This window comes from Hoplias malabaricus, chromosome X2, assembly GCF_029633855.1.
Source record: "Hoplias malabaricus isolate fHopMal1 chromosome X2, fHopMal1.hap1, whole genome shotgun sequence".
NCBI lineage: Eukaryota > Metazoa > Chordata > Actinopteri > Characiformes > Erythrinidae > Hoplias > Hoplias malabaricus.
This window is the reverse complement of record NC_089819.1, coordinates 25,638,405-25,655,554: the sequence shown is the minus strand read 5'-3', so window position 1 is coordinate 25,655,554 and position 17,150 is coordinate 25,638,405. Positions and strand designations below refer to the sequence as shown.

The 17,150-nt window shown below is 43.1% G+C and overlaps 1 protein-coding gene across 1 annotated transcript; it reads right to left on the bottom strand.

Moving 5' to 3' along the window:
• Positions 1-431: 431 nt before the first annotated feature.
• On the bottom strand, positions 432-15,575 carry LOC136676341 (aldehyde dehydrogenase, mitochondrial-like). The gene is made up of 13 exons (XM_066653270.1): positions 15,328-15,575; positions 14,904-15,008; positions 14,072-14,212; positions 13,696-13,775; positions 11,034-11,145; positions 8,442-8,570; positions 6,811-6,924; positions 6,254-6,356; positions 4,457-4,641; positions 3,239-3,403; positions 2,648-2,805; positions 1,907-2,021; positions 432-731 (listed from the first exon to the last, which is right to left on the bottom strand). Exons 1-13 carry the CDS (start codon positions 15,442-15,444, stop codon positions 699-701), a joined length of 1,557 nt encoding a protein of 518 aa, XP_066509367.1. The 5' UTR covers positions 15,445-15,575; the 3' UTR covers positions 432-698.
• Between the last annotated feature and the right edge of the window lie 1,575 nt (positions 15,576-17,150).

The window sequence follows — 17,150 nt, the reverse complement described above, 5'->3', positions numbered from 1 at the left end:
GCGGAGCTTAGTGGTTGTATGTACCTTTTTGATTTGGCAGGACCCAAGGAATCAAGGAAAAAAAAGATTTTGTCTCTACGCCACACCGGGTGGAAGATCTTTTAATGAAAGCGTTTTCCTTCGCTGTAGCACCCCCTTGAGGCCAATTGGGCTGATATTTTGCGCCTGAGTAGCGAGACCGACTACTACCTATTGACCAAGTCTCAAGTCTCTAGGCCTTACGGTTTGGGCTGTGCGATTCGTTTTATGGCAGAAAAAGAAAAAGAATAATAATAACAAATTAAAATCAGAACAAACACAATAGGGTTTCAAGCACTTCGTGCTCGAACCCCTAAATAAAGATAAGTTGCAAGCCTGTTCTCAGTGGTGTTTAAGGGTTGTGCAAATGCAGAAAAATGTGAAAACTCACAGAAGCACACACAGTTGTGCTTAAATGCCTTTATTACAAAAAGCCTGGTGTAGCCATGAACTGCTTGAATGCCAAAGCAAAACTAAGCTGTTTCACAATAGAACAAGGAAAATAAAATATTTAAAATGGATTTATTTACAGTCCAATCGTTTTTAATCTTTCTTCTGATTTCATACATTTTGTTAATAAGTGCTTTCCTACAGGAGATTATAAACAGAAATGGTCTCAGAGCTTCGGGTGACGAACATCTGGCCTGAGGGTTCTTTAAAAAAGCGGGTGTACGTCCCATTTAGGAGTTTTTCTGGGGGATTTTAACTGTTACCTGCAAAGCACAAAAAAAGAAAGAAAAGAAAATCAGGGAAACAATTATTTATAGCAGTGGTGACAAGAACTAGATTTTTGTAGCATTTAAAGGCTAAGCACCACTTAATGGACGTCCATGAATATTTCACATTATTGTAGTTACTGACATATATAAGTATGAATTAAAATGAAAATAGCAGCTTAATTTGCTTTAAAACTGACAATTTTATTAAACTGACGGAAAAACCCGAGCTCTCTACGGAAATTCTTGAACGCAACCGTGACGTCACTGGTGGACAACAGCTGAACAACGCCGCGGTAAAACACCGTTATGACTGACTGTTATGACAGTATCTAGCTAAATAACCAAACATTATTCATAACAATAGCCTAGCAATAAGCTAAACTCAAATTTAGAGGTACCGTTATTCTTGTAAATGTGATCGAAGTCGAACTCGAATTCATCCGACACTATAAACCTCCGTAATGCAGCTACGTAGCCGAGTATAATCTGAGCCACCGAGTTTAGCAAGTCAAGCTAACATTAACTAACACCAACTAAAACAGGCGAAGTGAGTGTCCTTACCCTGTTTACCTCCATGTTACAGAGGCTCTTGAACACCTTTCGTTGGTGTCCTTACATGCCCATATTGTTGGAAAAGCGCCAGTGAAATGAGCTACAGATAACGGAGTGAGCGGATGGTCCTTTCCAAAGTGCCCGTTTAAAGTGGACAAATTTAGTCCATTTTCTGGATATTTTGGGATCTTTGGGCCATTTGTGCACAGATGTCCCACTATACATTGAATGATTGCAGCCAAAAACAACACACCTTTTCGTCATTTTGCATTAAATTAAGTGCAGCTTCTAGAGTTGTCCGAACACCGTTGGGGGGGGGGGGTATGACTATCAATAAACAAAAGTTAGGAACTCAAATTCCACTGTATTTATTTGTTTGACACTTTCATATCACTGGTGCTTAGCTTTTAATGCCTCTAAACAAACTCATCTGGTCTCTGGAGGAGAACACTAACTCCCTGGATCTGTTCTATTAGCTGCATACACCTGAGTTAGATTGTGTTATGCTGAGTGATAAAGAAGTGATTAGAGGGAGCTGCTACGAGGTACTGTTCTGAAATACCAGGGAACACAGTTAATGCTGGTTCTTTAACAGTACACGATGTTGTGTTACCCACCGTTTTGACTTCGGTGTAGCCCTCCAGGCCGTACTCTCCCATCTCTCGTCCAATTCCTGATGCCTTATAGCCTCCGAATGGAGCCTGGACTCCAAACACATTGTAGCAGTTAATCCTGTAGAAAACAGTGGAAACACAAATAAATGTTCTAATTCATAATGAGCAGAATGCACTGAGCAATCTCTTTTCAAATTGAATCATTTCTAATCTTTACACAAATCGGAGTGAATTTTTCAGTTCAGAGTCACGGTGGGTCCAGAGCCTACCTGGAATCACTGGGCGCAAGGCAGGGACACACCCTGGAGGGGGCGCCAGTCCTTCACAGGGCAATCAATATGGCTTTAATGTAATGTAATAATGGTGAAATATATACTGTAGTGTGCTGTGACAGGTTGGGGAATTTAACAGTGCTTGGAAACCCTGAGTGTAACAAGGCGTACACGTGTTGTCGGTGCTGGTGTGTACCTCTGTTTTAAACATTGGTTTCAAATTTTTAGACGCTGTGTGTCATGACCTATGTGCACTGGCCTTTGGGCTACAGCTGCCCCAAAACTCATAGAGACAAGCCAATATGGCCTCTGTGATTCAGAATTTTCTCCTAAGTCTGCATCTCTCCCTCAAACAGAGTAGAGCCTGTTTTGGTTTTACTTTCTCTGGAAAATTCAGAAATCCTGCCTCACGCAGAGCAACACCCTGAATCTCTAGCCACACTGTTGTGTTACTGGTCTGTTTCCGTCATACCACACAGTTCCAGCTCGGAGGCTGTTGGAGATGTACTGCGCCTTGTTGATGTCGGTGGTGAAGACTGCAGCAGCCAGGCCGTACTGAGTGTCGTTAGCTCTCTCGATCACTTCCTCGATCGACTTAAACTTCAGAACCTGCATCACTGGCCCAAAGATCTGTGCGAGACAGTCAAGAACATACACTTTCACTTAAAGAAAGCCACTTTCTCTAGTGACTCTCCTTTACGCTACACAACAGCCGTTATACTGTCCCCTAGAGGCCTGGATGTATAGACATTCTCTATTAGTCTTAATTTAAACACTGCCGCCCCTATACTGATTAACTAGTTCAATGTGGGACAACAAAGCAATTTATAAATTTATTCTGTCAATCATTTTCGGTAACCGCTTCATCCTAATCAGGGTCACAGGGGGTTTATGGTAATGGTCAATTCCTTTGAGCTTCAAGTACAGCCTCAAGGCACATAGAAGACTAGCGTCTAGACTCTTCTCAGTCCTGGCACTTAGATGGTGGAACGAACTGTCTGAACAGCGGATTCTGTAAATGTAAATGTAAATGTAAGTGAGTCAGGGGTAACTGCAGTTGTACCTCTTCACAGGCAATTGTCATTCCATCCTGAACGTCTCCGAAGATGGTGGGTTGGATGAAGTAACCCCGGTCTGATGCTGCACCCCCTCCACACATTAGCTTGGCCCCTTCTTTTTTCCCACTGCTGATGTAGCCCAGAATCTTTTTGAACTGCTCGTCATCGACCTTCAGGAAGAAGAAATACTGTTCTGTTGGAACATATTTTAACTGGAATGTGTATCTCTGGTCCGTGCTTGACATGCATCAACCGCTTTGTGGGACGACTACAGAGAAACACAAAGGTTATACACAAACTCCATGTTACAGAGGGAGAGAATTGCAATCTTACAAATAAATATAGAAATGACTCTGCCATAAAACTCTGATATTGTCATATATTTCTAATTTAGTAATTTATTTTATTTTTATAACAGAGTGGTAACAGGTGAGAAACGTATCATCAAGGACATGAGGAGAGAAAGCTCCCCAGAGCAGGAGCGTGTGTTGTATTCGTAAAAAAAGAAGCTTTTATTATATTCTGGAACCAGTTTTTAATTCACAATAAAAGCCCTGGATAAAAGAGATGATTTCACTCAATATTTTATACATATGTTGGGCCCCAGTTCCCAAAAAAACTGGCAATCAGAGGCAACAAAATTGGAATACCTTTGCCCTACATGGTGAATGTCTTCTTTTTCCCCTTCCATGTCCTATTTTTGGGATGTGAAAAATGCACCCAGCCAGGATCTAAATTGTGTAAAATGTTTAAGTGCTGCATTCTCTCTATTTCTTACATTGGCATGAACTTACACCTTGTCATAGTCCTACAACTGAGGGCGACTTTAAGCCCCCAGCCACAACATCCTAATTAAAACAGACGGCCATGTGTCCCCAGGGTCTTCTTATAAAATACGTTCACCCTGGTTAAGGTGGAATGTACGCGAAACCTTGTTTAATACTCGATTAGCATTAGCAAAGAAACTTGTATCCTGATATTAGAGCAACTCCGTCAAACCTCAGTTAATTAAACTGCTCTGAATAAAAACATCAACAGCATCAACACATAAGTGTACCAAGAGTCATCTGCTACAGCCTGGAGAAATCTCCCCAGTTCCCCTGACAGCAAAACGCAGCCAACCTGGGATGGTGAAGGCAAGCCTATGCCTCCTCTGAGACACACCAGGACAGATGTGTTTCGTCAACACATTAAAGGACTTCTTTAATGCACCAGGGTCGTACCTGTGCTCCCTGCTCAGTGCTGAGGTTGAAGGGATCTCCCACCACTCTCTTCTTGGCTCTCTCCACACTGCGCTCCACAAACTCATTGTAGATGCTCTCCTGGACGAAGGTGCGAGAGCCAGCGCAGCAGACCTGCCCCTGGTTAAAGAAGCTGGCCTGGTGGGCCTGATCCACAGCGTCCTCCACTGCCAGAACAAAGACGATTTCAGACATTCAACATTTGTATAAAGCATCCAATGAAATGGGACGATCTGGAGCATCTGCACATGAGCCTAAGGTTACTGTGGCCATAGCCGAGTGTTGAATAGAGGGGCAAAAATAAAGTGTGGAGCACTGGCACTCCTTCATTCAACACGTTTGGGGTGACCGTGAGTGGTATCTGATCAACAACAGCTCATACAACATCAGTACCTCATGTCACAGATGTTTATGAGACTAAACGCCATTAAAGTCTTACAGAAATGTTCCAATATTTATGGTACACTATTTATTGATGTTAAATGTATGTTTCATGCATTTATCTATGTTTCAGTTTTTATTGTCTTATGTATTTATTATTTAACGCTATTTTAAACATTCTATATGTTATCCTTTTAAATCATTGCATTGCATTGTATATATTGCATTACACGGTGGTTTGGTGGTGAGCACGTTCGCCCCTCAGAGCTGGGATCTTGGGTTCAAGTCCCATCTGGGTGGGGTTTCCATGTTCTCCCTGTGTCTGCGGGGGTTTCCTGTTTCCTCCCACAGTCCAAAAACATGGAAGTTAGGTAAACTGGCTAAAATTGTCGTAGTGTGTATGTGAATGAATGTCTGTATGTGTTCATGGTCTTTCCTAGGTGAACCCCCCGACTGCCTAATGCAGTGTTCCAGGGGGACGGTAACTTATGGTTGAGAGTACGCTGTGCGCATTTGGTTGCCAGTGTGTGTATGGATTGAATGTTGAAATAGTTACATATAAGTGTAACTATAAATACATAAATTATTCATTCATTCGTTGTCTGTAATTGCTTATCTAGTTCAGGGTCGCGGTGAGTCAAGAGCCTACCCGGAATCACTGGGCATAAGGCAGGAACACACCCTGGAGGGGGCGCCAGTCCTTCACAGGGCGACACACACACTCACTAACCCTACTCTATGGACACTTTTGAGTTGCCAACCGAAACCCGAAACAAACCCATGCAGACGCAGGGAGAACACACCACACTCTTCACAGTCAGTCACCCGGAGGAAACCCACTCAGACACAGGGAGAACACACCACACTCTTCACAGACAGTCACCCGGAGGAAACCCACTCAGACACAGGGAGAACACACCACACTTCTCACAGACAGTCACCCGGAGGAAACCCACGCAGACACAGGGAGAACACACCACACTCCTCACAGACAGTCACCCGGAGGAAACCCACGCAGACACAGGGAGAACACACCACACTTCTCACAGACAGTCACCCGGAGGAAACCCACGCAGACACAGGGAGAACACACACACACTCACACCTACGAACACTTTTGAGTCGCCAATCCACCTACTAACGTGTGTTTTGGACTGTGGGAGGAAACCGGAGCACCCGGAGAATACAGGAATTAAGAAAAATTAAATAAACGTATCTAACTGTCATTTCAATTGCCATTTACTGTTTTACAAACATATTTCTGTTAATTTTATCATGAAACATGACTATGATGTTACTGTGGCAAAGGAGGACACATTTCCTAAATAAACACCTCATTTAAGAAGAAATGTCCTCAAAATTCTGGCCATACACAAATTAAGCTAATGATGTACTCACTGTTGGCATCAGGCAGAATGATATTGGGGCTCTTCCCTCCGAGCTCCAGAGTAACTTTCTTCAGGTTGCTTGCTCCTGAGGCTTTCTGGATCAAGTGCCCTACCTTGAGAACACACGGGTGTATTAAAAGGTTCAGCGCTGTGCAAAAGTTTTAGGCACTGTTTATCTGAGCAGTGGGAGTTTATTCACTCAGAAAACACCCTAATATTAGAATAAAACAAATCCCATTATTCCAATATATATATATATATATATATATATATATATATATATATATATATATATATATATATATATATATATATACGATCAAGGAGATCATGTAGAAACCAACGCTGTTTTTCACAACACAACAAGTAACTGTATTTATTGTAATTATATACAAGCACCATGCTTACTGAGGAGATTCATTATTTTATATAATAATCTTAGATCTTAGATAATAATCTTAGATCTTTGCAGAGTACTGTACGTTAGATGAAGTATACACACACACACACACACACACAAACAGTTTAACTTTTTATATTCAGCTGTAGATGTGTGTAAACCCATACCTCAGTGGAGCCAGTAAAGGCCACTTTGTCAATGTCCATGTGAGAAGAAATAGCCGCCCCTGCTGTCGGTCCCATCCCACTGATGATGTTCACGACTCCAGGAGGGAAGCCCACCTGAAGGGTTAACAGTGAAAAGGCAAAGGAAACACAGAAAAGCATGTTTAAAGACCTCTTCTTTCACAATTCCCCCAACATGACACAGGATGAGTGCGCTGCTCTCTCTCAGGCACTAGGACTGCAGCCCAACTTCAGTTAGTTCAACACTTTCCCAGATGTAGCTTTTCTAAACTGGTATAGGGTGATTTGTTCACACAGACTCAGTTAAGTATTTGTTCAAATTAGCACATGATCACCCCATGCTCCCAATGGACATTACACACAACCCTTGACTGACGCGAACACTAATGTTCCTCATAATAAATTGTCGCTCTTCTTGTTAATGAAAAGGCATTTGTAGAGGCTAAAGTTTCCCAGTTTTTAACTGCATTTGCACACTTGAATCTACTTGGATTTCTAGGTGCCTAGTTGCTAAGCAGCCAAAACCAAGTCGATTTCCAGTGCATTCCATTGACCATTTTTGAAGCTAAGTTAGTCCTGCATTCAGTGCTCAAAATAATAAACCTTAAAGAAGAGAGCAGGCTGAATCATGGCAGGATATTCTGACCCAGGCTAATGATAGTAGGTATTTTTGTGTCTTTAAAATGATGTTAGTGTTATAAGAGTCATAAATACATCTGAATGGTTTGACTATACATTGTGGTCTATGTCCAAGCAATCGGACAGAACTGACACTCAGATTCTTCTGTTTCATGGCATGACGAGAAATGTCAGCACACAGTTGCAGTCTTTCATCTCCATAAAAAAAATTACAAAAGTTAAAATAGTTTTTACATTTAGTGGAAGTTAATTTAACATCATTTCCCATCTTTTGGAAATATTGATTGTCAGTTGTGAAATTTTTATATCGTTTAATTGGAAGGGCGTCACAGGGTGCAGCAGGTTAGTGTCGCAGTCAGATAGCTCAGGGACCTACAGGCTGTGGGTTTGAGTCCCACTCCGGGTGACTGTCTGTGAGGAGTGTGGTGTGTTCTCCCTGTGTCTGCGTGGGTTTCCTCTGAGAGACTGTGAGGAGTGTGGTGTGTTCTCCCTGTGTCTGCGTGGGTTTCCTCTGAGAGACTGTGAGGAGTGTGGTGTGTTCTCCCTGTGTCTGCGTGGGTTTCCTCTGAGAGACTGTGAGGAGTGTGGTGTGTTCTCCCTGTGTCTGCGTGGGTTTCCGCTGAGAGACTGTGAGGAGTGTGGTGTGTACTCCCTGTGTCTGCATGGGTTTCCTCCGAGAGACTGTCTGTGAGGAGTGTGGTGCGTACTCCCTGTGTCTGCGTGGGTTTCCTCTGAGAGACTGTGAGGAGTGTGGTGTGTTCTCTCTGTGTCTGCGTGGGTTTCCTCCGAGAGACTGTCTGTGAGGAGTGTGGTGTGTTCTCTCTGTGTCTGCGTGGGTTTCCTCCGTGTGCTCCGGTTTCCTCCCACGGTCCAAAAACACACGTTGGTAGGTGGATTGGCGACTCTCAAGTGTCCATAGGTGTGAGTGTGTGTGGGTGAAATTGTGTCTGCATGTGCGTGTTTGTAATTCCCACCTCTTTGATGAGATTGGCCACGTAGAGGGCAGAGAGAGGCGTCTGTTCAGCGACTTTCATCACCACAGTGTTACCTGTGGCCAGAGCAGGACTCAGCTTCCACGCCTGCATCAGGAGAGGAAAGTTCCACTGGGAGAACACGAGGGGGGTAAGAGAGAAAACAAACACAGGGAGAATTGCTACATACTGTATTTGTGAATCTGTAAAAGATTTGTATTAAGCATTAAAAGGTTAATGAAATTGTTTGGATAAACCTTTCAAAATTTGAAATTATTACTGAGCACGAGCTGTTTATCTGTGACCAGATTTAATTTCTTTAATTTATTGCAAACTTCATTTATTCATTCATTGCTTATAAACATTTATCCAGTTCAGGGTCGCGGAGTCTACCCAGAATCACTGGTTGCAATGCGGAGACACACCCTGGAGGGGTCACCTGTCCGCGTGGGTTTCCTCCGGGTGACTGTCTGTGAGGAGTGTGGTGTGTTCTCCCTGTGTCTGTGTGGGTTTCCTCCGGGTGACTGTCTGTGAGGAGTGTGGTGTGTTCTCCCTGTGTCTGTGTGGGTTTCCTCCGAGTGACTGTCTGTGAGGAGTGTGGTGTGTTCTCCGTGTCTGTGTGGGTTTCCTCCGGGTGCTCCGGTTTCTACCCACAGTTCAAAAACACACGTTTGTAGGTGGATTGGCGACCAATCTGAAGTGTCCGTAGGTGAATGTGTGTGTGTGTGTGTCTGCGTTGCCCTGTGAAGGACTGGCGCCTTCTCCAGGGTGTATTCGCGCCTTGCGGTTACAGATAATGGATGGATGCATGGATGGATATGTGCATCGGCCCAGAATTCCCATATAGTTAACAAGTTGGTGGATCTAAAAAGTTTAAGCTGTTTTGGACTCTTTCTATTGGTCTGTTCTTCATGAAGACACAGTTTAAACGACAGCTTATGTTCAAATTACGCCTAAACAACAATAAAGAAAAAGTAAAGGCCTGTAAATGAAAACGGGAAACTGTCAATGTACCTTAAACCAACAAGACCTCTTTTTGTTCTCCTCCAACAAGAAATACACACACACACATGATACATACATACACTATTACTAGGCTGCAACACACTGATACAACACTGCCAAAAAGTGTGTTACATAAATCAGTGTCCGTGTCGGTTCTACTTCACGTAATCCACAATTATCCCCCCACCCCCAACACTATGCCCTGAAACAGACCAAACCCTCGTTCCTTTGCTTTTCCCCCTCCCATCCATGTTTCCTCATTCCTTCCTTATCTGTTCTCTGGCATCCAGGATTTCAGGAAACATTTCCACACGGAGAGGCAGTATTTTCTAAACTATAAGACAATCAGTCGAACGGTTTTGTGCAAAATCACAGACAGAGTGCAATGTAGCCACAGGCAAATTGCAATAAAAAAAAGAGATCATTTCGGACAACTATTCTGAATAATATAAATCAAAGCAGTGTTTGTTCCTTTGTACAGAGCAGCTTTTTCCTTAAGTCTAAACCACTTAGGGGAAATGTCTAATTCAAAAATTTATAACCAAAATGACCAAGAAGGATTGGCTCCAATAGTGAGCGCTGAATGTAAAGTGCTACACACTCATGTCGATGTGATGTAAACAGCACGAGGTGTGACCGCCTCTGACTGGCCTCACTTTGTTATAGAAACTATATACTCATTTAAAACCTGTTAAGACATTAACACAGAACAGCAGCTCTTGTGATATTACAACTGCACTCTTTCAAACTGCAATTTTAACCACGATTCCCTTTTCACTGCTAATTTTGTTGCAACTATCAGAGCATTATCTTTGTGAAGTGGTAAATTTCATGATGAAAAGACCAACAGAAACTCTCCAAACACCCCACGGAAAACATTACCGTTTTCTCCCCCTGTAAAGTGACTTATTTAAAGATCCAAGGTAGTGCTGGGTGATATGAGCACAAATCAATATCACGATTAATTGTACATTTTAACACGATTACGATTAATGTACCTTTATGTTGTTGTTGTATTTGTGACCCTCACAGTTCAGTGACGAGGCCTGTGCTGTAGATATGCTCCAGTGTTAAAGCTGGGGTACTTTCTCTAATGTTGCCGGGAGCTTGTTCCTCTCTTGTTTTCTGAGCTCTGTTTATATTTGGTGTGTGATTGTGCTTTGGCTGAAACTGTATTTACTCATTTGACTATTTTATTTTGTTCAGTGTCGTCTTAATTATAGTCAAAACAGAGCACGTCCAAACCACAGACGTCTTTCTTTGGTACGAGCTCAAGTCGCTCGGTCGGCCTCTGCGTTTAGGTTCTCCTTCATGTGGCAGATAGGGGGCAGAATCACGTGACTGCAGCTTGGTAGCGTGGTTTTAAAGGGACAGTACATGAACACACAGTGGGGACATAACAGAATAAAAATTGATATAATCGACACAGACAAGATCATGTTTATTAGAAGTTCTGAATGTCGATTTCGATTAATTTTCGATTAATTGCCCAGCCCTACTACAAGATTTATCTACAGAAGCCCTCCCTGCTGTTCAACACTGTAAGATTTTTTAAGGAGGGGGCACCTCAAATCGCTGGTACACACTCACAGGAATGATTTGACCACACACTCCAATGGGCTCATGGCGAGTGTAGCAGAAAAAATCTCCGTCGATGGGGATGGTTTTTCCCTCCCATTTATCCGCCCAGCCAGCGTAGTACCTGCAAACCACACACACACACACACACACACACCTTAAATTCTATTTAAGGGAGACAATATTGCATTTTCAAATTTGCAGATTTCTAAACACATTAAAATGAATGATTTCTACTATTGTCCAGTTCGATAGATAACAGCTCCCTCATAGTTTGTAAAAACGCAGCTGAAATGTGCTCTGAAGAGAAGACAGCTGAGCCTAGTGTGGGTAAAAGGAGTGATAAATGTCATTTGTTCTCCAGAACCCATGCTTTAACCTCAGTACCTCACCTCACTGAGGCTCGTTTCTGAAAACCAAGAAATCCCCAGCGTATCAACATTTAACTCAAAACTTTTCCAAATAAGTACGGGATGTTTCTGCAGCAAAAGGGGATGAACTGTCTGTAATATAAGTGTATAATATAATGCATAGTATTCACAACTGGGCTGTGTCTGATTTTGTAAAGGTCTCTCAGTTTTCTCTTGGTTTGGAAATGACTGAACATAACACTGAGCCCTGAGTAAGCAGTATACGCTACACCTCTTCTGGAGGATGGATGGTAAACCTGTTCAACAACTCTGCACTTGGATTGGACCAATGAATTGGCAAAAACAACAACAACAAAAAAGTGCACAGCTCATGTGACCTGCTTTGTTTTCTAAACCCACCAGAAAAAAAAAACACCCACTTGAGGCTTTATAAAAGGAAGAAAACTGTGTGCCACACTGATACTTACAGCAGCGTAAACATAAAGGGAGGTTGGGCTACGCTTTATCTTAACTATTTAGTCATGAATGGTGAACAACACCCTGTAATTTACCAGATAATTCCAAAACAGGAGGGTGGTGTGGATTAGAGTACTAAAGTGTTTTTCCTCTTAAAACACAGTAATTGTAACTCATATTTAGTAATTAACTAAATAGCAATAGTAGTAACTAACTTGGAAGCAAAAAAAAAAAAAAAAAAAGAATAATAAATGATTACATGTCCAGTTTAATATAAATATGACATCAAAAAAAAGGCTAAGGATGCACAACAATGGTCAGAAATTTAGGTAAAAACTGAGCTGTATTAAACTCCCTAAGATTAAACAGCCCTACAATAACCAGTCAGTATAACCCTTTAAGTGTTCTCCCTGTGTCTGCGTGGGTTTCCTCCGGGTGACTGTCTGTGAGGAGTGTGGTGTGTTCTCCCTGTGCCTGCGTGGGTTTCCTCCGGGTGACTGTCTGTGAGGAGTGTGGTGTGTTCTCCCTGTGTCTGCGTGGGTTTCCTCCGGGTGTCTGTCTGTGAGGAGTGTGGTGTGTTCTCCCTGTGTCTGCGTGGGTTTCCTCCGGGTGACTGTGAGGAGTGTGGTGTGATTCCCATTAGGCTCCGGACACCCTGCGACACTGAACTGGATAAGGGCTACAGATATTGAATGAATGAATGAATAACCCTTTAAACACTGTCCGTCCAGTTCCCAGGTGTTTGTGGGGATTTAAGGGAGTGGGCTAAGCAGAGAGTGGGCTAAGCAGAGTAGCTTACATCATGCCTCTGTTGTCTCTCAGTAAGTGACATTATGTTGCTGTTTATTTCCACTGTACCTTTTTTTAGTTTAGTTTAGAGGTGTATTAGTTGCTTTGTGCCTGAGGACGGTACTTCAGTTGTGATCTATTTACATTTACAGCATTTAGCATTTGCTTAGTGTTCAAACAGAATGTTTATCCTCACTAGTACAAATAGGTTAGAGTCCAGTCTCCCCTTGAACTCAGACACTACCAGGACAAGGGCCAGTGCTGATACCTAGAAAGAACTAAACTGACACAGTATCTAGTCAGTGCAATATCTAGAAAGAACAAAACATAGTAAGTGCAATACACAGGATTTAGTCAGTGCTCATACATATATGGAAGTTAAGTGCAGTATATGAGCGATACAGTCTGTTACGGTCCGCACTGAGATTAGTGCTCACTGAAGTGGGTCATGAAAAGATGGGTCTTCAGTCCGCGTTTGAAGACCACGAGAGAGGTCGACCGTCGTTCAAACAGCCAATGGAAGATCACCATTCCACCATTTTTGGCGCCAGGACTGAGAAGAGTCTTGATGCTAGTCTTAATTGTGTCTTGGCGGATGGTGGGTCGAGTCGAGCTGTACTTGAAGTGAGTTGCAGTACTCAAGCCTAGAAATGACTAGAGACTGGATTAGCACCTGGGCAGCCTCCTGAGAAATACAGGGTCGAATCTGCCGGATCTTGTACAGTAGAAATCTGAATGAATGAGTCAGGTTTGCGGTATGGGATGCGAACAATAACTGGGCATCCAGAACCACACCAAGCCTCTTTGCATCTTCAGAAGGAGCAATCAAGGAGTTCTCAAATGGGAGAGCAAGATCTTGGTGAGGACCAACCATTCCAGAGATGACCAGCTGTACTTCATAGTAAACAAAGACTTGTTAGAGATGGCTGTTTCACCACTGGACCACTTTACAATCTCCACGTTCGACTGGATCCAGTGTTAAAATCTTTTTACTGCTGAATAACACAAGAGAAACCTCCTATATTTATATCAAACCACAATACACCCTCAGGTCTCACCTCAGGGTCTTGAGCACCATGGGCACAGCCACAGCGTAGGCCACAGCATACGGCATGCCATTGTCCAGAGTCTCCAGCTCCTACAAAGTGATAAAGATTAACTGGCGAGTGAAACAAGAAAAGTCACTGTCAAGCACTTCACCCCAGATAAAGTTCATTAATGATCTCAAATATAAATAAAAATATAGGATTGTGGTAATGAATAAAAATGTGTGTGATGCCCTGCTTGTTCCTTTGGGCTGTGTCATCTCTGAGGGCTTTACTGCCCTTTAATGTACACAAGCAACTAAACACTCTTGAAAGATGCTGCTCTAAACTCAAACAAGGATTCAACTGCACAGTTTCCACTAACACAGACGAGTCAGTGGTCACGCACGGCCAGATACGCTGCGTCTCTCTCGATGGCGTCGGCCAATCGGTGCAGGAGCATCCCTCGCTGAGACGCGTCCATTCGTCTCCATGGAGAGCCCAGTCGGAAAGCATCCTTTGCAGCCTTCACTGCTTTGTCCACATCCACCTGAGAGAAGACCAAACAAGAGACAGAGGAAGAGATATTAATATCACACACACACACACACACACACACACACGTACACACACGTACACACACGTACACACACGTACACACACGTACACACCCCTTAAAAAGAAGCTCCAACTCATTGGAATGTTGCAAAAACACAAACCTACATCCCCTAAGTAAAGTTACAAATATGACAAATATACAAATAAAAATCTGATTACTTTTAAGGGGATGTTGAGCATAAATATTCAAATACTCTTTGAATATTCACCTACTTGGAGGCGCAAGGCGGGAACACACCCTGGAGGGGGCGCCAGTCCATCACAGGGCAACACACACACATTCACTCACTCACTCACTTACACCTACGGACACTTTTGAGTCACCAATACACCTACCAACGTGTTTTTTGGACCGTGGGAGGAAACCGGAGCACCCGGAGGAAACCCACGCAGACACAGGGAGAACACACCACACTCCTCACAGACAGTCACCCGGAGGAAACCCATGCACACACAGGGAGAACACACCACACTCCTCACAGACAATCACCCGGAGGAAACCCACACAGACACAGGGAGAACACACCACACTCCTCACAGACAGTCACCCGGAGGAAACCCACGCACACACAGGGAGAACACACTGATCTCTGATCAGCTTCACTTCTTAGGGACACACACACCTTATCCCCCTCTGCGACCTCATAGATGACTGCTCCGGTGGATGGATTGATGGTAGGGAAGGTTTTCTTGCTCACTGCATCTTGCCATTCGTTGTTGATGAAGAGCTGAGATAAAACAGGGGCAGGAAATAACAATACATTATAAAATGACTCAACTCAAAAATAAAAATACAATCAGCTGCTGCCAAAATCTGTCTTCTTTGGCAGCAATATCATCTACTGTTGTGAAAAGGCTTTTCAGCCACGAAGACATTAGAGCGTCCAATACGCATTTACTGCGCAGATACTAAGTCCTAAGTGCAATTAACTTTCTAAAGGCTGAAAATACTGACAAAAAAAAAAAAACTCTGAAAAGGCTCAATCTCAAGCCAAGTGAACAGACCCGTTCTCCCTCAGCGTGTTCTTAAGTTGAACCGTGTCTCACCTTGTTGTAGTGGACCTCCGGCTGAGGGTTCGGAGCTGGGATCGCAGCGGCGGAGAACCTGCTCACAGACAGCCGAGAAAACTGTGGTACAGCACGGGTTAACACGCTCCGGAGCATGGTGTGGTTTTAACAACTTCAGCCACAAACTATAACCACTACAGCTGCAGGTCGTTGGAGAAAGTGGAGAGCTCAAAACCCCTCACAAACACAAGAGTCACGCAGCGGACTCGGCTGAAGCGCTGGGAATCGATACCACAAAAAGAATCGACTTGCAGACTCCAAGCCAGAACGTTCGGGAATCAGAGTGTCGACTCTGAAGCTTTGGAATCGATTCCACGAGTGGTTTATCGATAATAGTTTTATTCAATGGAAAAAAATATGGTTCTTCAGATCCATGTGGTTCAAGGATATATTTTTTACATATATATGATAATATATGTGCTGATGGAATACCATTTGTTTGCATGATTTTTAAATTTGTGACTTCGTTTTAAAGTTTTTCATCGTTTATTATTATTTATTTATTTGTTTGTTTGTTGTTGTATTTTTATTACTGCTCAGTGATGGGAATTTTATACCACTCTTGCTACTTGGTTATACTTTGCATTGGGAGAATTGACCATAGGTGCTTCATCCATTTACCTGCTCCAGAACCTTCCATTTTGTTGTTTACTTTTCATAGGAAATTATAAGCTTATAAACTAGCCACCAATCATCACAGATGACAAGAGATCTAAGAAAGGTTGCTGCAGTGGAATGTTCACAATGGAATTTGATAAGCCATGGTCTTCATTTAATCCAAAATGGATAAAAAGGCCTGATGTTATACAAAGACAATCATAAAACCTAGGAGATGTTGGGACATACAGCACAACCAAAGCTGTTCAGTGGAACAAGAGCTGACTTGCAGAGGTCTGCTGTTTGATAACCATTGATAACATCTGTTTGTGCGCTGGTCCAAAGCGAGCTTACTTTTCATACTTTATGTAACTGATTTAAAGCATTTGCAGCATTACAGATACAGAAAGCACAACCCGGTTTATTGGAGCAAGCGTATTTCAGTGCTTTCAGTGCATTGTGACTGAGCAGGGCCAACTTTGGCTTCATAAGGTTTGTGAAAAGCTGTCTCCTGATATATAATACATTATAATAAATGCTTTGTGTCACAGTCACACAGCTCCAGGGACCTGGAGGTTGTGGGTTCAAGTCCTGCTCCGGGTGACTGTTTGTGAGGAGTGTGTTGTGTTCTCCCTGTGTCTGCATGGGTTTCCTCCGGGTGACTGTCTGTGAGGAGTGTGGTGTGTTCTCTCTGTGTCTGCATGGGTTTCCTCCGGGTGACTGTCTGTGAGGAGTGTGGTGTGTTCTCTCTGTGTCTGCGTGGGTTTCCTCCGGGTGACTGTCTGTGAGGAGTGTGGTGTGTTCTCTCTGTGTCTGCGTGGGTTTCCTCCCACGCTCCAAAAACACACGTCGGTAGGTGGATTGGAGACTCAAAAAAAAAAAAAAAGTGAATGTGAATGAGAGTGAATGTGTGAGTGAGTGTCACCCTGCGAAGGACTGGCACCCCCTCCAGGGTGTGTTCCCACCTTGCAACCAGTGATTCCAGGTAGGTTCCGGACCAACCGTGACCCTGAACTGGATAAGCGGTTTCAGACAATGAATGATTGAATGTTTCAGTGTGACATCTCATTGAGTGCCACCTTAAGTTTTGCTTGCTGCCTATCATCAGTTTTATGCCTATACCCAAGTACCCCTGTAAAAGTTCTTAAGTAAAACCTCATCTTGGAGGTTCTATAGTTTTTGTAGCAAATATAGGAATGTCTCAA